This window comes from Crocuta crocuta, unplaced genomic scaffold (genome assembly GCF_008692635.1).
Source record: "Crocuta crocuta isolate KB4526 unplaced genomic scaffold, BGI_CrCroc_1.0 scaffold463, whole genome shotgun sequence".
Classification (NCBI taxonomy): Eukaryota; Metazoa; Chordata; class Mammalia; order Carnivora; family Hyaenidae; genus Crocuta; species Crocuta crocuta.
In genome coordinates, this window is record NW_027527929.1 from 1,387,476 (window position 1) to 1,414,630 (window position 27,155).

The following is a 27,155-nucleotide window of genomic DNA, read 5'->3' on the forward strand; positions in this document are numbered from 1 at the left end:
GTGGACAGGAGATGAGGCAATAGCAGCTATGGCCCTGTGCCCACTTCCCACTGCCCGGCCCCTGCCCACTCTTGCCATGGGTACCACTGCTGGGCCCATTCCCTAGATTCCCTGTCCTAATGAAACCTTTCACTTTCCCCGCTGGATTTTCATTAAGGAAACTCCTGGTTTCTCTATGCAGCCTTTTAAAACATCATTTTCCCTGTGTGGAGGACAATTAAAAAAAAAAAAAAACTTTAAAAAATCATTCTTCACTGAGGATGGGAAATGCTGCACAGACTCCAGGGAGGCCTTATAAGGGATGTCTGCCCCTAACCTCACACCAGGCCTTAGCAGTCAGCTAGTAGCTTACATTCAGGGACTCAGCTGAGAGGGACTCAGGTGACCAGTCTTGACCACTTTCCCCCAGGGAGGAAGATGACTGGAGTGCACCTTAATCCGTTCCAACAGGGTGTGTTTCACTTTCATAAGCATCTCCTTGGGCAGAGAAGACCAGGACAAGGGGACAGTTGTGGGCTGGCAAGGGTTCCGAAATGAATCAACAGAGGCCTGTCTGTCATCAAATGGAAGGAACTACAGTAGCAGGAACACTCAAAGCCCAGGTTGGCGTGTTACGAGGACGAGGGGGGCTGTGCGCTCACAGATAAAGGTATAGAAGAATTACATGGCAGACCAGAAACTTGCTTTATGGACATGACCTCATCTGTTCATGCTGCCCCCCACCCCTGGCTGATAAGAATCTGGTGCTGTTTCCTGTAGTCCAAGGGTCTCAGACAATGGTGTGAACGGCTAGGCCTGCTGGAAAGGACATTGTTTAGGGAAGAAAAAACAACACACCAGCACAAAGACAGGGCAGGACCTATCTAAATGTAAGGGCCTGTTTACAAATTCCCGATTTCCAAGGAGGGGAACACAATGGGGAATTGTTTTTGGTGAGGCTAGAGTCCCCTCCAGAATGCTCCTGGGGCCCGGGGATGACTTTGATGGCCCAGACAGGTCTCAGATGCTCTGAGGGGGATGGACATTGATGGCGCAGATGCTTTCCTGTTTATCAGAGGTGTTCACAAGGGACCTCAAGGGTCAAGGAACAAGTTTACACCAAAGACAAGGGGGAGGAGCCCTGGGCCTCTCTCCTTCCATGTGGGCCTCATGCTTTGCATGTCCTACAGGTGGTTTGCCACAGAGAAGCTAGAACAAGGTTTTGGTTTTTGTTTTCTGAAAAAGATCAACTTTTTGGTTTATGGCCTCCAATTGCCACCTTACTTTTTGGAAAAAAAAAATGTACAAAGCATGAGATCCTTCCAAATCACAGACCCTTCTGGAATGGGGTGTCCTGGCTTAGTTAGTAGGGAGACTTCTCATACCTGGGGGCCCCAAAGATGCTGCAACTCACCTCCAGCCCTAAGCACATAGGACCTAACATAGGGTCCCTGGGGGCCGGGCCAAAGGAGATGCTATTTCTCATAGTAACCTCCTGCCTGGTCCATAAGTTAGAGCCATTGAGATCACTAACTAGAGGGAGACCTTAGTGTGTGTGTGTGTGTGTGTGTGTGTGTGTGTGTGTGGCAGAGGGTGGGGCAGAAGAACAGAAATGTTTCACCCATGTCCCTTGGGACTGGCAGTCCTCATTTTTTGGAGATAGGAGGAGGGCAGCTGGAGTTAGAACGATCACTTTGGGTCTGGTCAGACCATGAAGGCAGACCTGTCTGATGGAAGTATCGTTAGTAACTTTTATACTAACCTCAAAACCCAATAGGAGCATACCTCATGAATAAACGCAAATGAATGTATTTAGAATGAATGAAGAGCAGTAAATCCTATATAATCCCAGAATAGAAGCAAACTTTTTCTTTTTTTTTTTTTTTAAGGTTTTTTTTTAATTTATTTCTAGAGAGAGAGAGAGCGTGAGCAGGGGAGGGTCAGAGAGAGAGGGAGTCACAGACTGAAACAGGCTCCAGGCTTTGAGCTGGCAGTCAGCACAGAGCCCGACGCGGGGCTCGAACCCACGAACCGTGAGATCATGACCTAAGCGAAAGTCGGACGCTTAACCGACTAAGCCACCCAGGCGCCCCAGAAGCAAACTTTTTCAACCTTCCAACTTCCAAGAGTTATAACCTCTTCCTCAATATGCTGACAGTGCCCTCTGGTGTTTGGCAGTAAAACAACAGGCTTATGAATACAAGGTATAAGCACTTGCGTCAATTCAGTAGACATCAAGTTTCCTCTGAATGTGGGGTCCAGAGCCCAGACACCACAGAGGGTTGGGGGAGGTTAATAAGACAGACAGGTCCCTGACTTTAGGGCCTTCCAATATGGTGGTAGAGATGGATCCACAACTGTAGGACCAGGTGAAGAATAATGCTAGCTCTAATAGAGTATAAGCAGAGACCAGTGAAAGTGCCTAAGGGTGAAGAAATGGCCCTTAGGTTGGGTTCAACAGGCTGAGGATAAAATTTAAGGCTCTCCAGACTGCAGACTTCATGCTCAGGGCCAGGGTTCCAGGGTAGCCAGGGCAGAGTCCTGTGGGTGGGGTGTCCAGGGAGATGCAGAGGACTAGGGCCTTATTTGTGGAAGGTCTTGGATGCCAATCTCAGCAGAACCATTCTAAGTAAAGAGCTAGCAGATGTTTTATGGCAATTAGCAGAAGGGAAAGGAGCGGATGTGTCAGCAAAGCAAGCAGACATAGGAACCCATGAAGAGAGAAGGCTTTTGCTGCAGTCCCCTGAGGCACAGGGGTCTGAGCTGAGCCCTGGCAATTGGGATAGTGAGGAATGCAAACATTTGTAAAACACTGAAATTGACAAGAAAGAGGGTGGTTGAGGATAAAGGGAAATAGGAAATTCTGAGATTTCTGGCCCTCGTTTATGGTTCCTACAAAGGTAAGAATTAGAGAAAGTAGAAAGGGTGCTTTGGGGAATATCTATGTAACATCTATTTCTACCCTCCCCAAGTGAACTATTTGTTTTAGGACCCAAGTTATAAAACAGTAATTATTTCTAATAGACGCACCATTTGTGAAAACATATATTTAAAACATACAAGATGAGCCTGGCGCATCTTGTAGTACCCAAAAGTAAAGAAGTGCTCAGAAAAACAACAGCAGAAAAAACCCACACACAATAATGGGGGTATGTGAAAAGGACATAGGAACTCCCAGTGGCCAAAGCTAGAATAACTTTAGCAACAAAATAAATCAAGTAGTACTGGATTATAACTCAGAGTATACTATACGTATCCCTAAGTCTAGACTGATATAAACAAATGACTGAATAAATAAATAGGAGAGAATAGGTAAATCTCCCATGCAGAAAAATTCCAAATAATTAGATATTCTGTCTTCAAGGGGGGAGGGGGCATAAATCCCCGCTCATTAATCGTGGGCAGCAGAGTAACTTCCTTCCAAGAGGCACAGTCTGGAAAGGGGAGAAAAGAAGTAACTTTACACTGGAGAAACCTGACAAACACTCCTCCACCAGATGATCAGAGTCACCATCAGCAGTAGAAGACCTGTTGATAGTATGTAACTTGTATATGATATGATGATAATAACCTGTGTGGTCTCCTTCTCCCAGGCCATAATCCTGGTCTAATCAAGAGAAAAACTTCAGACAAATCCCAACAGAGTGATCTCAAAATACCTGACCAGTACTCCTCAAAACTGTCAAGGTTATCAAAAACAAGGAAAATCTGAAAACTGTTATAGCCAAGAGGAACCTAAGGAGACATGATGACTCAATGCAACGTGGTGTCCTGGATGGGATCCTGGGACAGAAAAGAGACATTAGGTAAAAACTAAGGAAATCTAAATAAACTTTGGGTTTTAGTTGATAATAATATATTGGTTCATTAATTATAACAGTGTACCATATTAATTTAAGATGGTAATGATGGGGTAAATTGGGTTTGAGATATTTGGGGACTTCTTGTACTATCTTCACACTTTTTTTTTTGTAAATCTAAAACTATCCTTAACTAAGAGTTCATTTAAGAAAAAAAGCCCTGTTGTTTAGTGGAGAATGACTGATTAGGCCCAGATGAAGAATACAACATTTCAAAGTTGGGGGCTCTCCAGACTACAAGAATGGTATTGGCTATTCATATAAATGGAGGATAAAGGTATAGAGATGAAGAAATACTTAATAGGAGGGTGTGTGTGTGTGTGTGTGTGTGTGTGTGCGTGCACACACACACACACCCGCTGTTCCCATAAGAATGTACTAGGTGCTCACAAGATGTTCAGGAAGCAGAATGTCTGGGTGACAAAGGCACCCCCATCTCCCACGCCACCAGAAGCTCTACTTCCTGCCCACTGCAGCTAAAGCCCAGAAAGCACTATTAGAGGCCCACTACTTTCAGTTAAGATGGTGCCTCTCACACTTGAGTAGTATACAAGTATATAAGTGGATTTTTTAAAAACTTTTTGAGAGAGTGAGGGTGGGGCAGGGGCAGAGGAAGAGGGAGATGGAGAAAGAGGATCTTAAGCAGGCTCCATGCACAGCGTGGAGCCCCACATGGGGCTCGATTTCCCGACTGTGAGATCATGACCTGAGCAAAAATCAAGAGTCAGACACTTAACTGACTGAGCCACCCAGGTGCCCCACAAGTAGATTCTTTTTAAAGGGAACGATACTACTCCAGATGTCTGAGAATATGCCTGTAGACCCAAGTTATAGAAATTCTAGATTAAGAAACTAAAGTGCTAATCTTGGAAGTATCTTTCAGTTGTGAATTATAAGAATTGAATCTTTAGGATAGGTAAAATATCATTTGTTTTTGAAATGAAAATTCACAATTTAAAAACTTTCTTGTCACTCACAGAGCTCTGACAAGGTGTCCTTGGAAGCCCAGGTCAGGAAGCACAACACTGACCAGAGAGAAAAGGAAGAAAAAAGGCACAGTCATGGGCAGCCCTAGGGCATTAGCCGTGCAGTAGGCCTAGTGAGCACCAGCTCAGGAGGAGACTCTAGGTGGCAGGTCTTCCAGAAAAGAAGGGCAGCTAATAGTAACCTGATGTCTGGCCTATAAGAAAAATTCTATTTTGAGGTAATTGTCACGTGGAACATTTGGGAAGAATTAGCCACAGGTACATAGCAAATTGAGCAAATAACAGAGATAGGCATTCATTTCAAGAAAGAACCAATGTCCAAGAGAGGAAAAATAATCCTAGCTCAGAAGTGCACAGCATTTACATAGTCATAATAGGTAAACTGAAGGTTACTAATGTAAACACTGAAGGTTAATTTAACAAAGATTGTGATACAATTATGAAAGATGGACAGAATGAAAATGGGAAGGCCTTAAAGGTGCTAGATCCTTATGTAACAAAATAGGGAGTCAGTAATATATAAGATTAATAGATCAAGAAATGACTAAGAAAATGGAAGGTAGTTGCCTATAGGGAACGAGATAAGGGTAGGGAAGGGTAATTCAAGGGACCATTTTTCATTATATAGTACTTTCCTTTTAGTACTTCTCAACTTAAGGCTTTTAAAATTCTGTATTACTTTACCTATATACTTTAATGACAAAAAGACAAACACCTCATCCCACACCGCATGCGATTCCAAATGAATCTGGTCGTATCTGAAAGTGATCACTGTAAACACCAAGGATGTATGTCCCCCGGGGTCAGCAACATTGGAACTGAGAACCCTGTCCTCTGCCATTGGTGACAATGACTCAGTGAGACCCTGAGAACTGAGTATCTGGCAAAGGTCCTGAGTTTCCCCCACTAATCTAAATCCCACAAAATCATTAAAAACAAACAAATGTGAGATAGGTTTTCTTCAGTTTTTCCCAAGACCTTCTGCCAGGTTCCCAGCTGCCTTGTCTAACGCGGCTGTCCTGGCACGACTCCCTTACGTGAGATAGAAATGCCCAAGCTACCGGGCAGCGAGGTTTTCAGTGCAGGTACGCCATCGACCACACCGCCTGAGTGAACAGAATCCTTCCACCCAGTGTGAGCACAGCAGTCCCTGCGCTGTTGGGGCCCAGGATCCCAAGCCTTGCAATAGTGGCCCATTCTCAGTCTAGTGTAAACTCCTTCGCGCGCTCACCTCCCTGATGGGAGCTTGTGTTTATTTGTGCAATGATGAAATCCCTGTCCCCACCCATCAACCCAGAGAAAGTTGATTTCTCTGCAAACTGCTTCCATCCAAAGCAACGTGTCTATGCTCTGAGCTGAGACTTCTACATTTATCCACTGCATTTTATAGATTAGAAGCATGAGTTTTCTATTTCCTCGCTCTGCCCTCTGGATTCTTCTGAATGCTAGATAAATTCCAGAGTGAATTTATGAGGAGACGCCAATGGAGAGAAAACCTTTATTTGCATAATAACAAACGTGGGTGAAGTAGGGAGAGGTATATGAGAACCAGACTAGGGTGGGAGAAGAGAAGAGGGCTCTCTGGGCCGAAAGAGCAGAGGCGCTCTTGTAACCACTAACACGTTCTGAGGTTGGCATCTCCCGGGGACTTCTCTTTCCTTGGTTCATACTCTCACTGCTGGCCCCCTTTCCTTGTCTCACAGTCCCAAAGGGCTCTCTCCCCAAAACCCACTAGAGGAGCAAAGCTTCATAGGCAAACGTGCTTAGCAGCGACTACTCAGAAGCTGTTACTTGGATTTTTTGCTGCTCTTCGTGATTTTGACACCCTTGGACTGCCAGGAGTGGCCTCTCCTGCCACCAGAGGACTCTGGTTTTTCTAGTAAGGAAGGTCCTGGCCAGTCAGTCCAAGAAGGGCCTGGATTCTCTTCCAGGCTGGTGTCTCTGCAGAAATGCCCCCTGGAGTGGAAGGTGCTGCTGAAGCAAGGGACGGCACCTGAGTTTTCAGGTGTGTGGTCTGTGGTGAGAGAAAGTTGGGAGAGGAAGACTCAACCCTCTGCCCCTCAGGCTCAGGTCCTTAAGCCCCTCCCTAGCCACTTTCCTTCCCAAAATGAAGGCACCAACTACAAGTCCCCATCTGGCGGCAAGCCCTCCCCCTTTCCCAGGCACCACAAGTTCCCCCACCTGCACCCCAGTTCTTAGATCAGACCACCGGAGGGTCCCACCTGTGGCTTCAGCAGAAGGTGCACACTCCTCACACTCCCATTTCTTACTGTTGGCTCTAAGGGAGGAACAGTCCCTGTGGGTCCCGTGGGATCCGCATGTAGCACACAGAATGAGGCGCCACCTCCTGCAGGAAGAGCCAAGGGGTGTGGAGACAAGTATCACACTATCACTCTCAGGAGGCTAGCTACAGGCCAGGCCTTTGCCGAGGGCTTCCCAGGCATTTTTCACCATACGTTTTACCCGTGACCCACATGTGGCTGAATGCCAAGTCCCGGACCCTGCAGTCGGGCACAGACACTCAAAAAGTGGATTTGGGAAAGAACTGGATCTGAGGGTTTCTGCCCTGGGCACGAGGAGGAGCAGGCTCCGCAGGGACCTGTCCACTTGTGCAGGAGTGTGTCCTGGGCTGGTCGAGAATGGGACCCTGAGGTCTGCAGACAAGAGCGGATTTCTTGCTCCTAATAACTGTGTCAAGGTCTAACCCTACGATGGCACCAATGAGAGATCTTTCTAACCAGGAGCCTTTCCCTACCCTTCGTCCTCAGAGCTGTCTCTGCCTCCTTCATACAGACAGATGGGGGCATCACAATGCTGGTAGCGCTGATACAACTCCGAGAAAGCCCCTGGCTCGAGTTCCCAGGCAGCATCTCTACAGTGGGAGAAGAAACACTGAGTAAGGGTCACATAATCAGTGGTGAAACCTGGGAGAAGCTAGAAAGAACTCGAGCTAGCATAGGAAAGGAGTGCAACAGGCTGCCTGAATATTTTAAACAAGATGCGCTGAGCAGCCTGGCAGTGGGAGAGGGTTGAGGCAGGATGAGTGGAACATGGGTGTTCCTTAGTTCCCCACTGGAATTCAAGAACCAACCCACCAGGGAATTCTGATCCCCAAGTACCCTTCTCAGGAACTTGTCTACCCCAACCCCCATGGTTCCCCACTCCTTTTCTTTTTATAACTGAAAAGCCCTCCTTCCATTCCTTCTCTCTTTCCCGTATACGAAGGCATGGATTGCTTCTTCATTTTCTGAACTACCCTCACACTCGCCTCCTCTCTAGAAATCTAGGCAACCCACTCCCTGGCTCAATTCCTGCCTTAGAGTTTCCATTACCTGTCTGGAATATGAATTCCCATTCTTAGCATTTCTTGAGGAAACTCTTCTCGATTGTTACACTGTGGACATTTGAAGAAATGCTTTGCTGATGTGTGGGCGTATTTCTGCAAGAGAAACATGGAAGAGCGTTGTGTTTATAAAAACACCATCTTTGATCACCTCCTCTCCACCCCAACCCTCATTTCACAAAGAGGATGTTGCTAAGAGAGCTTGACTGGAGGTTTCCACTGAAGAGCTGTGGGTAAGCTAGTGTGAGGGGTGCAAATCCAGGTATTAGACCAGAGACCTAGCTCAATTCAAGAAAGCTCCCAGGAGTGCCTCAGCTGTCATCTCTGGCTGTGGGGCTTGGCAATGCTGACCCATCTGGGGTCCTGTCCCTTCCATCCCAGGAAGCAAGGCTGATTTTGAGGCTGCTTGATGTATTCTAGGTTAAGCTCATTTGCTCTAGCCATCCTAAGGATTTTGTTCAGTCTAAATGTTATCATGAATCAGGTCTTACAGGTCATGGGTGACGAGAGACTGGGCTGACTTTCCTCTGACTGCCTGGAGCCAGCCCTGCATACAGGCCTCCAGGATGGAGCATGGAAGCCAAGATTGCCTGAGCATTCCCACGGTGCTCTGAACTAGAGAAACTGTGGAAGGTCCCCAGGGCAGAGAAAGCCGCACCTGTATGCACTTGCGGTGGTAGATGGTTTGACTACAACACGGACTCTGGATGTTTTCAACACTTGCTTGGGATAAGTCTTCACAACATAAGACACAGCTTTCCTCCCCTGCCTTCCCCTGCTGGATGTCCTGTTTTGGGCGATGTTTTTCGCAAAATGATCTGTAGCAGAGTAAACAGACTTACTTGGCTTGCTATTGATGCTGTCTTCCAACTGCCCAGCCTAGGAAGGGCAACCACCCAGGCCGATGCACAGTGAACCCCCATGCATGAGGAGGAGGAGGACCAGGGGGAGGAACAGCCCACATGCCTCCTCACAGCTGTTCCCCGACTGAACAAAACTCCCGGGACCGTCTCTGCAGCCTCCTATTCCTAAAAGGCCCACTTAGCTCTGAGCAGCTGTCTAAGAACCCCAGCTGTTTGTAATTTAAGAAGGGTCTGGGAAGCAAGAAGTAACCCCTGTGAAATCGCCAAGCCAACACACTGTTTCTCATTATTGAATGGTGGGACAGATTCACCAGTGAATCAAAAAAGGCCCGTGAGAACTGGACTCTGATTTCATTAGTGGCTAATTAAGAGCAACTTGTGAAGGGGCAGCCCGACTTTTTCCCTTCGTCACTCACTTGTACTCTCCAAAAAATTGTGACAGGCAACCCCTTTCTTGGCCACAAGGAAGATGGAAGTTTCTGACACATTGATCCTTCTGGCAGTTGATAGCAGCTCCCTTTTTTTTGCACACAAAGCAGATCTGCAAATGAGATCCCAGGCGTGCTCAGGGCCCCAAGAAAGATGGACAGACACTCTGTGGCACATCACTCTATGGAATGGAAATTTTGTGAAGCAAAAGCCATTCCCTTTTCACAGTTGACCTGAAAGCTCTGGGGGCACCCTGAACCTGCACTTCAAGTGTTTTCCCAGGATGTTGCTCACTTAGGATACTACACCCCAGAGAAGCTTGCAATTTAAGAGGACGGCCAGTTGGAGTCCTTTGACTTCTAAACTAGCAGCTAGGGAAAAGAATAGAAACAGAGACTATCAGAGAGGTATGGGAAGAGGCCTACCCCCAGGCCCAGGCCCCCGTATTGGGGGATTCTAACCTTCCTAGAAGCCCGGGCTGCCTCCTTTTTGATGTCTTCAGGCAGGAATCCATGGAAACCTCTGTTGGACTGGCCTCTCTGAGGCAGCTTGCTAGATAGGATCTGGGGGAGCAGTAGAAGCAGGCTGTCAGCATTGATGATCAGTGAAACAGTGCAATGGGGTGAGGAGGATGACAGGGTATATAGAGCTAGACAGGATATACAGCATATACGCATTTACAGGATAATTTACTGCACAAAGGCTTACACAGCATTAACTGTGTAATGTGTTGGGTGCTCTAGGTGCTTTTCAAATATTAACTCATTTAATCCTTGTAACAACATCAAAAGGTAGGTACTGTCATCATCCCATTTTATAGGAAAGATTATGTGACCTGCTCAAGGTCACAAGACTCCAGAAGCTGAGCCCTTACATATCTTTGTGCTACACTGCCTCTCATTTACTGAGCTTTGCTTTGGTGTGCTGAGTCCTTTGGGGAAATGCTCCCTGTGTATTGACTCGTTTTATTTTCACTATAATCCTGATACAGATACTATTGTGGTCCTCCTCTTACAGAGGAGCCCATTGAGGTACAGGATGGTAAGTGACATGGCTGGGGTCACACAGCAAAGAGGCAGCAGAGATGACATTCACACCCAGGCCCACAGATCCCACACTCTCAGCCCACCCACTGTACTGCGCCTTGGTACGGAATATGCTCTTCTCAGAGTATATTCTTTACAGAAAGGGAAACAGGGCTTTAACATCTGACTATAGTCATTCTGGCCTATTGGGGAAGGGAAGGAATTAAACTTTCTTTAAAAACACACTTTAAAGGTACTTTTGTTTCTGAAACGCCACCAGAGCAGATTGTAGAATTGGAAATCAAGGGGAAAAAAAAGATAAACTGTTTATGTACCCAAAGACTTTTATGTGTACGCACATTGGAAAAATGTCAGCACCCAAGCCCCACCCCAAAAATCTCCCAAAAATATTGGGGAGGGCACTGGACTGCCTGCAGCAATTACATGTAATGTGTAATGGGGGCTCAGATGATTTTATTCTGACATTACATAAAGGTGACCCGACAAGGCTAGATGATTTGAGGATGCTTGAATTATAGATTTATGTTCCCAATTAGCCTTAAAACATATCTATTTAACACTAATTATCTCAGGGCTTTACGACTATATGAGTGATTTGTTCTTTATACTTCTATTATTAATGTTTTCTACAATGAGCACCTATTACTTCTATAGAAAGAAAATCAACCGTGGAAGATTAGAAATAGTCTAAATGTCCTTTAAGAGCAGTTTGTTTTAATACTCTAATCCCCCATTACCATGGAACACCAATTACCTATTAAAAAGAAAAAAACTAGATCAATATGTTCCATATGGAAAGATCTTCATAAGTATTAAAAGATTAAAAACAAAACAAGCAAAATACAAAACACTGTGTATAGTATATTTATTTTTATGTTGAAAATGTATATGCTTGTAAAGGCATTAACCAAGACCTGGTACCCAAACCAAACAGGACTTACAAGAGAGGAAAATCACAGACCAATCTTTCTCATAAGTATAGATGTGAAAAAGAAACAAAATACTAACAAATTGAATCTAGTACTATATGAAAAGGATAACACATCACGATCAAGCAGCATTTATACCACAAATGCAAGATTAGTTAAACATTCAAAAATTCAATTGATGTAACAAACCACATTAACAAAATAAAGGAGAAAAAATACCATCTCAATAGATGCAAAGCATCTGACAAAATTCAATACACATTTATGATATCCTCAGCAAAGAAGAAATAAAAGGAAACTTCTTCAATCTGATTAAAAGCCTAGAGCTAACATCATATTTTAGTGTTGAAAAATAGGATGCTGTTCTCTGATGACGGAAATAACATAAGGACATGCACTCATATAGCTCCTGTGCAAAACTAGATTGAAAGTCCTAACTAGTATAATAAGGCAAGGAGAATTAAAAGAATTTAAAGATTGGAAATGAAGAAGTAGAACTGTCTTTATTCACACTACATGATTGTGTACACAGGAAATCCTTAGGCATTTACCAAAAATTTTAAAAATAAAAACAAACTACTGAATAAGTGAACTTTTAACAAGATTGCAGGATACAAAATCAATATACAAAATAAACTGCATTTATATATGCCAACAACAAACTTGAAAGTGAAAATTTTAAATACCATTTATAATTGAATGAAAGTCACAAAATATTTAGGCATTCATTTAATAAGAGATGTGTAAGACTTCACTAAAAAAAAATTGCTGAATAAAAAAATAACAAAAAAATTTTTAAAAACATTACTGAGACAAAATTTAAAAGGCCCAAATAAATGGGGAAATATATGACATCCATGGATTGGAAGATTCGATATTATTTGTCAATTCTTCCCAAATTGATCTTTAAATTCAGTGCAACCCCAATCTCAATCCCAACAGGTTTTTTTTTTTCTTTTTTAAGAAAAAACTGACAAGCTAAATAGAGATTACATGGAAAAGGACTTGATAGCCAAAACAATATTAAAAAGACAGAACTTACAAATCTTACTTCAAAACACTCTAAAGCTACAATAATCAAGACAATGCAATATTGTTATAAGGATGATGCATAGATCAATGACATAAAATAAATCATCCAGATCCAAAGGTATACGGTCAATTAATTTTGACAAATGCACCAAGGTAATTCAATGAATAGGCAAAGATTTCTTGGGATACACACTAACCATAAAAGAAAAAAACGGATAATCTGAACTTCACTAAAATTAAAAACATTTGTTTTTCGAAAGACACAATTAAGAAAATGAAAAGGCAAGCCACAGACTTGGAGAAAATAGTAACAAACCATACAGATACCTGAAAAAGGATTTATATTCAGAATACATTTAAAAACTCTTATAACTTGATAAGACAAAACAGCCCTACTTTTACAAAGGAAAGATATCTGGTCAGACACTTCACAAAGAACACAAGTGAATGGCCAGTAAGCACACAAAAAGAAGCTCAACATCTTAAGTCAACAGAGAAATGCAAATTAAAACTACGTGAGATCCCAATATACCCCTCATAGAATGGGTAACATGAAAAAGATTCACCATATCAAGTTCTACAAGAACTGCAAGAATGTTGTGCAACTGGAACTCTCAGAACTTGCTAGTGGGAGTGTAAACTGGTACGATCACTTTGAAAAGTGATTTGGCAACTTCACATAAAGTTAAACACGCAGGGAGCATACAACCAGTAATTCCACGCTGAGGCATTTGCCCAAGTGAAAATGTGGGTTCACAAAAACACTTGTACAGGAATATTCATCACCACTTTATTTATAATGGGCCCCAAATGGAAACAATTCAAATGTCCATCAGCAGATGGATAAATAAGCCAATTATAAAATATTCATAGAACATGCATAGGAGCACATGTACCCCAATGTTCATAGCTGCACTCTCAACAATAGCCAAAACATNGGCCAGGAGTGTTGAGTGTTATGCCATGAATGTGGAGGAAGGATATATATATATATCCATTAATGTAAAATTACATACATGAATAAAGAAATGCTAAAAAGTAAAAAATAAAATAAAATATTCATAGAACAGAATACCATTAGGCAACAAAAAGGCACAAGCTACCGATACATGCAACGACAGGGGTTCATCTCCAAAACACTGCATTGAGCGAAAGAAGCCAGACACAAGAGTATAACTGCTGTATGATTCTATTTGTATAAAGTACAATAAAAGGCAAAAGCAATCTATAGATCAGAACAGTGATGATCTCTGAGGGAACTGACTAGAAGAGTGGAGGAGGGAACCTTCTGGGGTAATGGAAATACTTACTTTGATTGGGGCAGTGCTTACATGAGGATATACATTATATCCCCATGATAAAAGAGCTTACAAAAATTCATCAAACTGTACACTTAAAAATGGGTACATTCTATGGTATGCAAATTATAGCTAATAAAAAAGTGTTAAAAATAGCTTGAAGGACAGCTGATAGCATGTGCTTCTGGGGAGAGGGGAAAGGATTGGGAATACTGTTTTGAGAAGTATTGGGAATACTGTTTGAGAATAAACTGTTTACTTGTACATACTTTATACTGTCAGGATTTTATACCAGGTATGTATATTACTTTTTAAAAACTAGGTTAAAATTTTTTTTTAATGCTTATTTATTTTTGAGAGAGAGGGAGAGAGAGAGAGAGAGAGAGGGTACAAGTGGGAGAGGGGCAGAGAGAGAGGAAGACACTGAATCTGAATCAGGCTCCAGGCTCTGAGCTGTCAGCACAAGAACTCGACAAGGGGCAGAGCTCAACAAGGGGCAGGGCTCGATGCGGGGCTCGAACTCAAGAACCACAAGATCACAACCTGAGCCGAAGTCGGAAGCTTAATCAACTGAGCCACCCAGGAGCCCCTAAAAACTAGATTTTAAAAAGAAAAAAGTGCCTGGGTGGCTCAGTCGGTTAAGCATCAGACTTCGGCTCAGGTCATGATCTCACAGTTCGTGGTTTCGAGCTCCACATCAGGCTCTGTGCTAACAGCTTGGATGGAGCCTGGAGCTTGCTTTGCGTTCTGTGTCTCCTTCTCTCTCTAACCCTCCCCCACTCACACTCTGTCTCTGTCTCTCTCTCTCTCTCTCTCAAAAATAAATAATAAACATAAAAAAAAGAAAAAAGCTATTAAGAAAAACAAACAGGGCTAGAGATTGAGGCTAGATGAAAAACAGAACAGACTGTATAGCAAATGCCATGAAACACTGAAAACAAAGGGGACCTTATACTCACAAGACAAAAATAATGCACACTGAGATTGTCTTTCTGAAGAAATTCCCCCAGTTTTTCGGGATCCCCAGGTTCTTGAAGGCATAGCCGGCAAACTGGAAGAGAGAATGTTAAGAATTCAATTTGGGAGTATAACAATCTCTCTAAGTATAAGGAGGAGTCTAGTATTAGGAAGAGGACATTTTGACAAGGATGGAGGTTGGGATGAAGTGTTACATGGTATCAGGTATACATTTTGACCACTTTTGAAGGAATTGGCTACAACTGCACATTTCATATACTTTTGTCTCAGGTGGCTTTAATTCACTTGTTTCTTGAACATTGGATGAAGCATTTCAAAATTGAAGGACCCTGAGTTCTTTAGGATCTTAGAGAATCTGGGAAGTAGGACAGACAGAGAAGCAAGTCTGTTGCCACCCTACATAGGTGGCCTTTGCTGAGGGCAGAAGGCAGTGGCTGAACAGAGCCTCCAGTCTTTCTTACCAGGCCCTGAAGACGGCTTCCTTTGGGTTACCCTCGTCTTGGCAGATTTTCTATACAAGAGAAGGAAGAAGTACAAGGTGGTCTTTGAGGATCCTGTCGACTACCATTGTATCATTTCCCTCAAAATGCCTCCATGAGTCTGATGAAGGGGCAAAATATCAAAAGGCTAAGACATTGGTTTCTTTTTTTATTGCATATCTTTTGACAGCACAAACTGTACCCACTAAATTATTTGAATTATGTGAGATTGTACTTTTCTTCCTGTTCCCATTGGCTGTGCTGCCTGTGTAGACTGAATGAATGCAAGAGTAAACCCCCCTCTACTGTTTCTTCTGCTACATACTCTGAATCTCTGGTGGTACCATGCTCACAAAGCATCAAAAAAAAAAAATACTAAAGTTGAGTGTAAATTTCCTATTGTGAAGCACTATTCTTGCCAGTAAGCAAGAATCTACAGAAGGCTCTAGAAACGGGTGTTATTATGATGTACATTTTCCAGATGAGGAAACTGAGGCATAAAGAAATGAAGTAACCTGGCCCAGGTCACCTAGTTTAGCAAGCGTTAGAGCCAGGATATGAATCTAGGGTTAGGACTCCAGCACTTCATTACTAGGGATAGCCCTGAGAGCACAGGTGACTGGACAGCTTCCAGGGGACCACTGGTGCCTGCCTCCATATTCCCCAACCTCAGCCCCCAAGGCCACACAAGCGTAGCATATACCACAAGCCTTTGGACAATTTCTCCCAAACTCCCTTATGTCACCTCCTCTACCTCAGTCTTTGACGTTCCTTCTTCTTTTCTTTAATAGTCTTCATTCGCTGCTGCCTCTCTCTTCTAACTTAAATTCTTCTATACTATTATGAGGACAATACAGGCTCTTCCAGCTATAAATATAAATAGGGTTTGGTCAGCAATTTAATTCTACATTTGGTTCTACAGCGTCAAAGTAATAGTGTACTTCACCTCCTAACGCATGTGACATAATAAAAGGGACCCACCCAGTATCAAGGCTAGTATTAGCCAACAAATATTGTGTTAAGAACTGTTCTAGGCACTTTACGTGTGGTAACTCACAAACACTCCCATGCAGGAGGTACCACCGTTATCCCTATTTTCAAGATAAGACTGAGGCACAGAGAGGTCACAGAGAGGCACTTGCCCAAGATCAGTTACTGCTATCACTCAGCAGAGTAAGAATTGGAACTATTGCTTGATCTAAGTGGGTCTTTGTTTTCTTCGTGCCTACCAAATGCATGAGGTAGTGCTCAGGGGGGGAAAAAGGGCTCTTTTTGCCTCCAAGTACAGGTGCCTTAATTCTACCCAGTAAAAGCTTAGAGAAGGTAGCTCTTTCCTAGTGAAAAGAACCCCTGGGATTTTGACTGCCTAAAGCAAGAACGCCCTCTAGTGGGAGACAAGAGACTTTGTCTGACAAATCACCCCTTAGCTCCTATCGCTTTTCACCAGGCTCAGCAGACCATTGAGGTTTGGTCTGTTCCCAATCTCTGTCTAGATCTGACCCAAGAGTAACATGTCCCAGAGTGGAGAGGACACCCTGGACTCCTCCCCCCACCAATGTCAGCCGACTGAAAATTTAGTTTTCATTGGTTAAAGGGGAAATCCATGAAAGAGACAAATGAAAAAGTCATAAAATCCACTCCCATGAAGAAAGGGAGGGGAGGGCAGCATTTCTTCCAAGGAGAGCTGAGTGAATCAGGTCACTCCAGGGACAGACCCTCCAGCACCCATGCCCTCAGATCAGAGCTGGGGAGTGTGAACATCTGCAGGGACTGTTAACTGTTCCCTGCAGATACAACTACTAAGGCAACTGGCTGTTCAGAAAACTAAGACTAGACCGTTCTTCCTCTATGTTTGTTCCATCTCCTCCTCTGACCCATGAGTTGCACTTGCAGGAGTAATGACATTTGACGGCTTCTTATTCAACAGAAACACTTGGACGGGCTGGAAGAGGAGGAGGGCGTACACTAGGGGGATCCACTTTAGTGATTACTGAGCAACTCCGGGTTGCTGGGGAGAAAACCGGGCGTCTAGTAATAGAAATAAAACCTTGAAACGTCAGTTCTTTGCATCGCTGGACCAAGACGTTCCTTGAATGGGATTCTGGGCACACTGGTAGTTACGGGAAGACTAACTGAAGACAATCTTCAGAGCGTTTGAGGAGGGACGTTGCAAATGCCGGCTTCCACGAGCTGCACAGTCCTAGACTTCCTAACCCAGCGGATGCTCCCTTGAAATGGTTATCAAGCTGTTTCACTGGATGAGTGCTGGGTAAAGGCTTGCTGAAAAAATTAAAAATAAATTAGCGTCTTCGGCCCCGCCGCCGCAAGAATTAACAATGATTTATTTGGAAAATACGTGTCGGTGTGGCCACAACCGTCCCCCGGAGGTAACAGCCGGAGAAGGGGCTCAAGGAGCATCCCGCATATCCCAGACCAGGCTCATGTCGCGCCCGCCGGGCGGCTGGTGCGGGGCCGGGCCGGAGGTAGCCTCCGCCGCTCGCTTCTCCCGGTAGCGCACGTTCCGCTGCTGGAGCCGCCCACCCAGCTGTCGCCGAGGGCGCCGCTGTCCGGTGAGTTATTCGTTGTCACAAGCCGTGGCAGCTACCTCGCCGGCGGCCGCCCTGCGCGGTGATTGCGCCGGCGAAGGGGGCGAACGTGCAAAAGGGGGGCGGGTCACGCGGACTGCGACCCAGGGAGACTGAGGCCGTGCGGACCACCGCGCGACTGACCGNCCCCTTCCTCTCGCGCCGTCTGCGCCGGACCTCGCTCTCGCCCCGCCCCCTCATCTCGCCCCGCCTTTTCCTCTCGCGCTGCCCGCGCCCTGCGCCGCTCTCGCCCAGCCCCTTCCTCTCGCCCGGCTCACCAGGGCGAGCGCCGGGACTTAGGGAGTCGACGCCCCGGCAGCAAGCCCAGAGGCGGGGCAGAGAACGTCGCGCCGTGGTGACGTAGTGTCGCCGGCGCGGGCGGGTGACGCTAAAGGGGCCCGTTGTCTGTGTGTGGGGCTAGGGGCCCCGGGGCGGCGGGGGCTCCCGGCGCGGGCGGCGGTGGGTCGGAAGGGCCTGGACATGGCGCTGAGGGGCCGCTCCGCGGGAAGATGAATAAGGGCTGGCTGGAGCTGGAGAGCGACCCTGGTGAGGAGGGTGCCGGGCGGGCTGGGGTCTGGGGAGGCCGGGTGGGCCCGAAACACCCCTGCCTGACCACCAACTCGCTCCTCTTGTCGCCCCACCCAGGCCTCTTCACCCTCCTGGTGGAAGATTTCGGTAAGAGCCTCTCCTAGCCGTCGGATCCGGGCTATGGAGTGGGGGTGGGGGGGCCCAGCCCTGTACCCTCGCTCCACAGCCAGGGTCTGCCGTTCCCCGACTTCTTTCCTTCCCTGATCGCAGGTGTCAAAGGGGTACAGGTGGAAGAGATCTATGACCTTCAGAGCAAATGCCAGGGGTGAGTGGCTTGGTGGCAGGGCCTTCCCTTACACCCTGAGGGCAAGGGAAGGGCCGTGGCATGAGTCCCCCCTCAAGGGAGGTAGTATAGGAATCCCAAATTATAAAATCTCATACGTGGAAGCACCCCTCGGCTTTGGGTGCCTTCCTGAACAGGGGGATATACTTGTTTCCTCCCAGTCCTCCTTCAGCACTTCCCTTTGTGTAGTAGTCCCCTCCCCCCAGTACACCTCTAACCATCCTTTGGAGTACAGTTCAGCTGCCTTGTCTTATAGCAGGAAGGCAGCCCCTTCTCTTGACTCAGATCACACAGTGTCTGCTGTAATTTATTAATTGCTGCTTTCACGAGCTCGTGTGCAGCACCTTTAATTCCTTCACAGAGGTCTTGATTGGTTGGTGTGTGGCATCTGAGAAGGTCCCTCCTGGGTGATCAGACTCACTCAGTGCGCTTGTCTTGGTGGCCCTACAGAATAGAGGGGTGGAGGGACTACTGTGCATGAACAGAGAGGTCTGTTTTCATCTCCCAGGAAAGAAGGGACTGGTGGGTGTTCTTTGCTTCCTTGACTGCACTGGGGTCCAGGCCTTGGGGTTCACAGTGAGAATTAGTGTTTAAATTCCTCCATCAGAGTTTGTCTTTTTGCCTTACCTTCTATTCCTACTCTGTCCTGGGCCGTGGGCTCCAGCTTTTCATCTCTTTTTTTTTTTTTAATTTATTTCTAGGAGAGAGAGAGAGAGAGACAGCGTGAACCGGGGAGGGTCAGAGAGAGAGGGAGACACAGACTCCGAAATAGGCTCCAGGCTCTGAGCTGGCAGTCAGCACAGAGCCCGATGCGGGGCTCGAACCCACGAACCGCAAGATCATGACCTAAGCGAAAGTCGGACGCTTAACCGACTAAGCCACCCAGGTGCCCCCAGCTTTTCATCTATCCTGGATCCGTAGACTTCATGAGGACCCAGGGTGTACCTCTGGAGCATCACAGCCAGAAGTTGAGGCTTGACTCTGCCTGCAGCAGGCTCCTGGGATGTGAGGGTTCAGGGCCTCTTTAGGCAGTGTTGGGAGGAAGCCACGGTAGAGGTGGAATCATGGGAAGGGCACCTGAGTGGTAGCACAGTGCATGGGAATAGGAGGGAAAAGAAAGAGGATGCTGATTGCCTTCCCCCACTTGGCTGGTCTGACTCTGTCCCTTGCTTTCCCCAGCCCAGTGTATGGATTCATCTTCCTGTTCAAATGGATCGAAGAGCGCCGATCCCGCCGCAAGGTCTCTACCTTGGTGGATGATACGTCTGTGATTGATGATGATATTGTGAATAACATGTTCTTTGCCCATCAGGTCTGCTTGGCTCTGTGTTCCATCTGGAGGGTGGGATGCTGCTGTTGTCTTTGCTTGGGACATGGGAGTGGGGGAAAGCAGGAGAAGGAGATAGGCAGATACCAGGAGTGGCCTGGTTATAAAAGGAGTGGTGGTTATAAAAGTTCCCTGGCAGAAGGAACTAAGCTCTTAGTTATTAAAAAAGGGAGTATCTTTAGAGCAGGGTAGTGTCTGAGTCCACTCTGTAGGTCCTCAGATGCCTGGTGGGTATTTAGTTGAATGAACAAAGTTGGGTGGAGATGAGGAAAGTTGATGAGTTTTGTTATCCAGATATGACTGTCCCTCCCTGGGTCCCCATTCTTAATGAGTATGGCTGGGGGTGAGTGACTCTGTATGAGTGACCGTTCTTGGTTTCACAGCTGATCCCCAACTCTTGTGCCACTCATGCCCTGCTGAGCGTGCTCCTGAACTGCAGCAATGTGGACCTGGGGCCCACCCTGAGTCGCATGAAGGATTTCACCAAAGGCTTCAGCCCTGAGGTAAGCTGCAGTGCCTCAATCCTGGCTCATAGCTTGCTGGGCAGATCTGACTCCCAGGCCCACCTGTAATGCTACTACATTGCATTTGATATTTTGAGGCCATTTCCTTTTCAAGTGATGCACATTACATTTGACCCTTAAATTTTAGGCTCAATTGTCAGGAAAGACTGAAGAAAGAAAGAAACATTCTTACACGTGACACTATGTTAAGACTTTTTTTGTCAGGTCTTTATCAGGCCACGCTGTTCTCCAGTGTCCGCTCATTACCATGTAAGACTAATCCCGTCTTTCTGGGGCTCCAGAGTTCTTTTCTGTCCACAGTAACCTTTCAGGAGTGTCCCATCTATGCTTCTTCAGCTTCCTAAAATGCCTCCAGGCCTGTTCTTCTGAGCTCTGCTTCCCACCCAGAGGCCCATCTGAGAAATTGTTTTGATGTCATCTTATTTCCTTCTCTCTAGAGCAAAGGATATGCGATCGGCAATGCCCCAGAGTTGGCCAAGGCACATAATAGCCATGCCAGGTGCGTAGGAGCTGTGGGAGCTGACGGGAGTGGGGGTGAGGACGGGTTGTCCTATCCTGGGCCCTGAGTGTGTTGTTCCTTAGGCCTGAGCCACGCCACCTCCCTGAGAAGCAGAACGGCCTTAGTGCAGTGCGGACCATGGAGGCCTTCCACTTTGTCAGCTATGTGCCTATCACAGGCCGGCTTTTTGAGCTGGATGGGCTGAAAGTCTACCCCATTGACCATGGTAGGCACTCTGGGCTCGGGGCCCATTTTCTGCTTACTTTCTAGGGTTAGGGTCCTCAGGTGTTGGGACCCAGTGGCAGGGGGCTGGGTGTTGAGGACATCTGTCTCTGGCTGGATGGCACCCTGCACCGCCTGACTTCCCCAGACTCCCTGGCTCAGCTGCTCTCCATCTTCCTTCCCACTCCTGGCCTGCCCAGACTCAGGGTTCCCCACCTGCTGACTCCTCATCTTGGTCTTCCCTAGGGCCCTGGGGGGAGGATGAGGAGTGGACAGACAAGGCCCGGCGGGTCATCATGGAGCGTATCGGCCTCGCCACTGCAGGGTAAGGGCTCTGTGCTTGCCCTACCCTCTGGAGCTGTGCCCCTATTGGGAGGGACACAGAAAAGGGAAGGCAGAGAAAGGCCGGATGACTCGTGCAAGGCCATATGATGAGTCTGGCCGGGTCAAGCTTAGATCTTGGGCTTCTACCTCCTTGCCCTATTTGTCACCCAGGCTGCCTATGGCCTGCTTTGGGACAGGCTGGGGAGGGGCAGGCCTTGTGGAGCCCTATGTGGTCCAGATGTCCTGGGTCACTTCCTGACAGGCCCCTCACACAGCTCATTGGAAGGCACCAGCTCAGGTGCCTGGTGTGCATTGCTAGCTCCTGCCCACCTGTTGGGGTGGGGCCTGTACCTATGGTTGTAGTTGTGACTTCAGGGAGCCCTGCCAGATTGTATGCCTCAACCTGATGGCGGAGCTGGGTTGGGAGCTGCTCTCACGGCTGCGGCTGTGACTGCAGGGAGCCCTACCATGACATCCGCTTCAACCTGATGGCGGTGGTGCCCGACCGCAGGATCAAGTACGAGGCCAGGCTGCATGTGCTAAAGGTGAACCGTCAGACAGTACTGGAGGCCCTGCAGCAGGTGGGTACACCTCCTGCCATTCCTTTTCCCCCCACTGGGGCATGTGTCTCTGGTTCCCAGATCACTCATTATTGTGGGTCTTTTGAGCTTCAAGTGACCATTCCTTTCCTTTGCCTTCCTTGTGGGAAAGCTGGGACTTGAGGTGGGAAGGGAGAATAGCTTTCCTGTTTTGTGTTTGTGTTTGGCTGCTGTATTTCCTTGTGAGCGAACAGAGAGAGCCAAGGCCCTTTGCTGTCCAAGGGAGCGGCTGGGCTCTGCCTTCACTCCTCTGAGCCTTGGGTTCTGTTTTTAGCTGATTAGGGTGACGCAGCCAGAGTTGATTCAGACCCACAAGTCTCAAGAGCCACAGCTGCCTGAGGAGTCCAAACCAGCCAGCAGCAAGTCCCCCCTGGCGCTGGAGGCAAGCAGGGCCCCAGCAGCGTCCGAGGGTACTCACACAGGTACCAGGGATCTTGGGACCTCTGTTGACCTCAGAGCAACTGCATCATAGCTTGAGCTGGGAGGCCCAAGCAGAGCAAGTCTTTCTGTATGGAGGCACTCGGGCAGTGGTTCAGAGGCTCCTATGGGAGGCATGAAGCTCGGTGCCTACAGCCCTCTTTGGAACATGGAGGGAGAGCAGTCCTTCCCTAAAGAAAGGCGCCTGTAAAGGGCTGACACTACCACAACCCCTGAGCCTTCTCTATAATAGATATTCCCTTTTTGGTTTTCTGAAGAGGCTTTTTTTTCTCTGCCTCCCTCCGTTTTCCTATCTCGTCCTTCTCTTGTTGCTGTGGGCCCATGACCTAGAGCTTGCAGACTCTTATCTCACCAGCTCCCCTCTTCTCCAGCAATGAGGGAGGAAGCAGTGTTGTGTCATGACACTGGAGAAATGGTGGGCTGGGGACAGGTTCTCTCGAGGTTCTGGCTGAAGGTCCTGCCTGTGCTCCTTGCCCTCTCAGATGGTGTGGAGGACGTGGCTGGTTCGTGCCCCCAAGCCCCAAGCCACAGCCCTCCCAGCAAACCCAAGCTGATGGTGAAGCCTCCAGGGAGCAGCCTCAACGGGGTTCCTCCCAACCCCACTCCTATTGTTCAGCGGCTGCCAGCCTTTCTGGACAATCACAACTATGCCAAGTCCCCCATGCAGGTGAGCTGGGAGCACCGTTGCAGGAGCCCCTTCAGGATTCTCTTGAGAGGCTGCAACAAGCAGTTCCCTCACATGGTTCCTTGGTGTTCGCCCTATACGTAGGCCTAGGTGGCCAAATTCGTCTGCTACCCAGAAGCCCCCGTAGGAGCTTAGAGAAGCAGAGAGAACTCTGACCTTCAATCCACTCACACAGCAGTGGGGCAAAATGTTTAGGGCATGTTCCTTGGCACTACTCAATGAGTTAGGTTTTGCTGGCAAAATTAAGGTTTGTGTTTCAGGGAGCTCTGTTTGTCTTAGAAGCCTTGCATAGGCGGGTCGTGTAGGTGGGCAGCAGCCTCCCCAGGAATCAGGGGGCAGTGGGCTCTGGAGCACCTGGGCTTCAGTGGACTTGACCTGGAGAGCCATGTTGGCTTTCTTTCCGGCTGTGAGTGCCATGCCCACAAGTGCCCAGCCTGGGCTAGCTGGCCCCTGCTCATGGCTGTCCTGGCTCTGCCGCAGGAGGAGGAAGACCTGGCAGCAGGTGTAGGCCGCAGCCGAGCTCCAGTCCGCCCGCCCCAGCAGTACTCGGACGATGAGGACGACTATGAGGATGACGAGGACGACGATGTGCAGAACACCAACTCTGCCATCAGGTCAGCCTCAGCTCTGTAAGGCTTCAAACTCTCAGTGCTGCAGATCCTATTCCTGAATGTTCCAGCCCACATCTGAGGTTACCCGTTAGCAGATAGCACTGAGCACCTGCTGAGTGCAGCAGCCTGTGGGAGGCTGGCTTGCAGGGGCTGACTCCAGCAAGACTCCAGGAGGGCTTGGGGAAGTGCTGAAGACATTTAACCAGACAACAAGGATTGTCCTGTTGGGAGGTGGCCTTTTGGCTAGACCTCGAGGGATTTGGGATGTAACGGATGGAGGGGATGGGGTGGGGAGCGGCTCTGTCAGAAGACATGGCACTGGCAAAAGGCCAGAGTGAGGCAGCTGGAATAGAGGTATCCTTTGAAGACACGTGGCTGTGGCTGTGGCTGTTGGAGGTTAGGGTGCCAGGCTCGGCATGGCCAGGCCAGGCTGCAGAACCAAGTGTGAGGAGCTGCACTGTTGGTCCCTGGAGGCTAGGATGTGTTCAGGGCCACTCTGGGCACTGCTGGGTGGGGTCATCTGGCCCCTTCCCTTGGCTCACCTCTCCTTGGGTCCCCCCAGGTACAAGCGAAAGGGGCCAGGGAAGCCGGGACCACTGAGCAGCTCTGGGGATGGGCAGCTGTCGGTGCTGCAGCCCAACACCATCAATGTCTTGGCCGAAAAGCTCAAAGAGTCCCAGAAAGACCTCTCAATTCCTCTGTCCATCAAGACCAGCAGTGGGGCTGCGAGCCCAGCCGTGGCGGTTCCCACACACCCGCAGCCCTCGCCCACCCCCAGCAATGAGAGCACGGACACAGCTTCCGAGATCGGCAGTGCTTTCAACTCACCTTTGCGGTCGCCCATTCGCTCGGCTAACCCGACACGGCCCTCTAGCCCCGTCACCTCCCACATCTCCAAGGTGCTTTTTGGAGAGGATGACAGCCTGCTGCGTGTTGACTGCATCCGCTACAATCGCGCTGTACGAGACCTCGGTCCTGTCATCAGCACAGGCCTGCTGCATCTCGCTGAGGATGGTGTGCTGAGTCCCCTGGCACTGACAGGTGGGCCTGGGACTGGCTCACTGACCACTTGGCCAGAGGAGGGAGGTGTCCAGTGACCACTAAGCGTCCTGCACTTTGATGGGTCTTCTCGTGCCTTCTCTTCCCAGAGTGTGGGAAGGGTTCCTCACCCTGCAGCAGACCAAGCCAAGGCAGCCAGGGCTCCAGCAGCCCGGAAGAGAAGGAGGTGGTAGAATCTGCGGACAGCAGAGAGAAGCCTGGGTTGGCCAGGCCCGGTGAGCCCTTGAGCGGGGAGAAGTACTCACCCAAGGTGAGACCCTCTGTGGCTTTCTCTTCTGATCTTGTCAGTGGGGAGGGCCTGGGGTACTGCTGCCCAGGTGCTGGGTCCTTGGTTGGAGTGCTGGTGTGAGGATGAAGCAAGGCTCCAGGAAGCCTGCCTGGGTTGGGAAGCGTCAGGGGCCTCGGTAGGCTCTGTGGACCCTGGCTGCTCATCCTTGCCTCCAGCTGCCTCCTTGCGGGGGGGTTGGATGCTGGCCAGTACCCCCTCAGGAGCGCACTGCGGGGTTTTGGCAGGAGCTGCTGGCACTGTTGAAGTGTGTGGAAGCAGAGATCGCAAACTATGAGGCCTGCCTCAAGGAGGAAGTGGAGAAGAGGAAGAAATTCAAGGTGGGTCATCTCTCCAGCTGCTGGTCCTCTGCCATGGTCTTCCCAGAGCTGTGACCCCAAGGTCAACTGATGGCTGCTACAGGGCGATGGGCTGCAGTGTCCTCATCCTTCTCTCCCACAGATTGACGACCAGAGAAGGACCCACAACTATGATGAGTTTATTTGTACCTTCATCTCCATGCTGGCCCAGGAAGGTGAGTAGACGCACTGCATGCCCTGTTGAGGGCCACGTCCCTCAGGCCTCTTTTGGGGCTTGAACGTCTATGGGGCCAAGGGAGCAAGAGCCTTAGCTCTTGCCCTGAGGCTGTGGCCCATTGAGTGGGTGGCCGCTGGGCATCTGGCCACCTGTTGAAGGGCCTCTGCCTCTCTGCAGGCATGCTGGCCAACCTGGTGGAGCAGAACATCTCGGTGCGGCGGCGCCAAGGGGTCAGCATCGGCCGGCTCCACAAGCAGCGGAAGCCTGACCGGCGGAAACGCTCACGCCCTTACAAGGCCAAGCGCCAGTGAGGACTGCTGGCCTGTACTCTGCAGCCTGCTCTTGCCGCATGGGCCTCACAAGGGCCCCTTTCCTGCCCCACTTTCCTCTTCCCAGTATTACTGAATAGTTCCAGCCAGAGAGCCCAGACCCCAGGAATGGGTAGGCTGGATTCCCCGCATTGTGTCCCAGGCCTGGTAGGGCAGGGCAGCCCCGTGGCGCTTTGGAAGCAGCAGCCGGAGCTGGGGCACAGTGAGGTGTGGCAGCTTCCTCCACAGCCGGCTGTGGAGTGGCAGGACCTGGCCTTTCTGCCTCGGCAGCAGAGTATATATTTTACCTACAGAGACGTCTATTTTTCTGGGCTCTAACCCATCTTGCCACCACTGTGTTGACATTGCCAGCTTCCTGACTGCGTTCTTTCCAACAGTTGTCATCCTGGTGGGCCCAGGTCCCCGCATCATGCCCGGTCCTGCCTGTAGGGTCACATCTGGAGGCCTGGGGTAGGGGGGCATTGGGCCCTGCTGCTCTAGCCCCACCCCCCAGTTGTCCCTATTGTGAGGAAGCCAGGTCTACTCTTTCTTCCTCCTGGGAGAGCTCCAAACTCAGGAACCCGGCTGCTGGGCTGGATTGGGAGTGGGGGTGTCCTAGTTGGGGTGGGCAAGAGGCCTGTTGGGGTCCCATGGCCTGAGCAGAGAGGTGTTTGAGCTATTTGTTGGCCTGTAAACTCCCTTCCTGGCTTCAGCTGGGCTTGTCAAGACTGCTTTCTGCAGCAGGGCTCTGGGGCGCTTTGCCTTCAGTGTTGTATCCCTGGCGATGGGCTCTGTCCCTGGAGCCTGGGCCTCAGAGGAGCCTCTGCCCAGCCCCTCAGTATTACCATGTCTCCCTCCTAGGGATAGCAGAGACTGGGCTGCTTCTAGGAAGCTGACCCCACTCGGCTGTCCTTGCCACGCCAGCTTCCTCAGCCTCTGCAAGGCACTCAGGGTGGGGGACAAGAGGACTGAGAACCAGTTGGAGCCCAGTGTTTCCAGAGAGCCCAGTGCCAAGGGGCAGTGGGCCCAGCACTGTCTCGAGCTGGGCCCCAAACATAGCCCCATGAGCTCTGCCAGAT

General features: G+C 48.7%; 3 protein-coding genes across 5 annotated transcripts in view; 2 read left to right on the forward strand and 1 right to left on the reverse strand.

Moving 5' to 3' along the window:
• Positions 1-3,766, forward strand: part of SEMA3G (semaphorin 3G) — a 19,320-nt gene extending 15,554 nt beyond the window's left edge. For both annotated transcript variants that reach the window (XM_077749852.1, XM_077749864.1), the window contains one exon: positions 3,573-3,766. In XM_077749852.1, coding sequence (XP_077605978.1) covers positions 3,573-3,590 — 18 coding nt within the window. In that variant the 3' untranslated portion in view covers positions 3,591-3,766. The remainder of the gene's footprint in view (positions 1-3,572) is intronic.
• Positions 3,767-6,309: 2,543 nt separating this feature from the next.
• Positions 6,310-17,911, reverse strand: PHF7 (PHD finger protein 7). The gene is made up of 11 exons (XM_077749874.1): positions 17,270-17,911; positions 15,977-16,089; positions 15,205-15,254; positions 14,725-14,816; positions 9,922-10,023; positions 9,448-9,572; positions 8,827-8,986; positions 8,158-8,264; positions 7,581-7,697; positions 7,048-7,172; positions 6,310-6,839 (listed from the first exon to the last, which is right to left on the reverse strand). Exons 2-11 carry the CDS (start codon positions 16,018-16,020, stop codon positions 6,613-6,615), a joined length of 1,149 nt encoding a protein of 382 aa, XP_077606000.1. The 5' UTR covers positions 16,021-16,089; positions 17,270-17,911; the 3' UTR covers positions 6,310-6,612.
• Positions 17,912-18,088: 177 nt separating this feature from the next.
• On the forward strand, positions 18,089-27,149 carry BAP1 (BRCA1 associated deubiquitinase 1). Of its 2 annotated transcripts, none has more exons than XM_077749898.1 (17): positions 18,089-18,353; positions 18,453-18,482; positions 18,606-18,660; positions 19,858-19,990; positions 20,389-20,508; positions 20,967-21,028; positions 21,112-21,254; positions 21,497-21,575; positions 22,086-22,155; positions 22,448-22,595; positions 23,094-23,278; positions 23,777-23,910; positions 24,470-24,948; positions 25,056-25,216; positions 25,480-25,572; positions 25,694-25,766; positions 25,946-27,149. In XM_077749898.1, exons 1-17 carry the CDS (start codon positions 18,317-18,319, stop codon positions 26,077-26,079), a joined length of 2,136 nt encoding a protein of 711 aa, XP_077606024.1. In that variant the 5' UTR covers positions 18,089-18,316; the 3' UTR covers positions 26,080-27,149. The 2 variants fall into 2 exon arrangements, with proteins under 2 accessions (XP_077606024.1, XP_077606014.1); XM_077749888.1 differs by having other exon boundaries at positions 18,090-18,353; positions 22,032-22,155.
• The last annotated feature ends 6 nt before the right edge of the window (positions 27,150-27,155 follow it).

Bases quoted from the DNA above. Each gene is read 5' to 3' on its own strand.
- PHF7 (XM_077749874.1), bottom strand. From the start codon at position 16,020: ATGAAGACTATTAAAGAAAAGAAGAAGGAACGTCAAAGACTGAG. The intron at 15,255-15,976 runs GTAGAGGAGGTG...TCTCTTGTATAG, and splicing joins AAGGAACGTCAAAGACTGAG to AAAATCTGCCAAGACGAGGG. The intron at 14,817-15,204 runs GTAAGAAAGACT...TCTCTCTTCCAG, and splicing joins GAAGCCGTCTTCAGGGCCTG to TTTGCCGGCTATGCCTTCAA.
- BAP1 (XM_077749888.1), top strand. From the start codon at position 18,317: ATGAATAAGGGCTGGCTGGAGCTGGAGAGCGACCCTG. The intron at 19,991-20,388 runs GTCTGCTTGGCT...TTGGTTTCACAG, and splicing joins ACATGTTCTTTGCCCATCAG to CTGATCCCCAACTCTTGTGC. The intron at 24,949-25,055 runs GTGGGCCTGGGA...TTCTCTTCCCAG, and splicing joins GAGTCCCCTGGCACTGACAG to AGTGTGGGAAGGGTTCCTCA.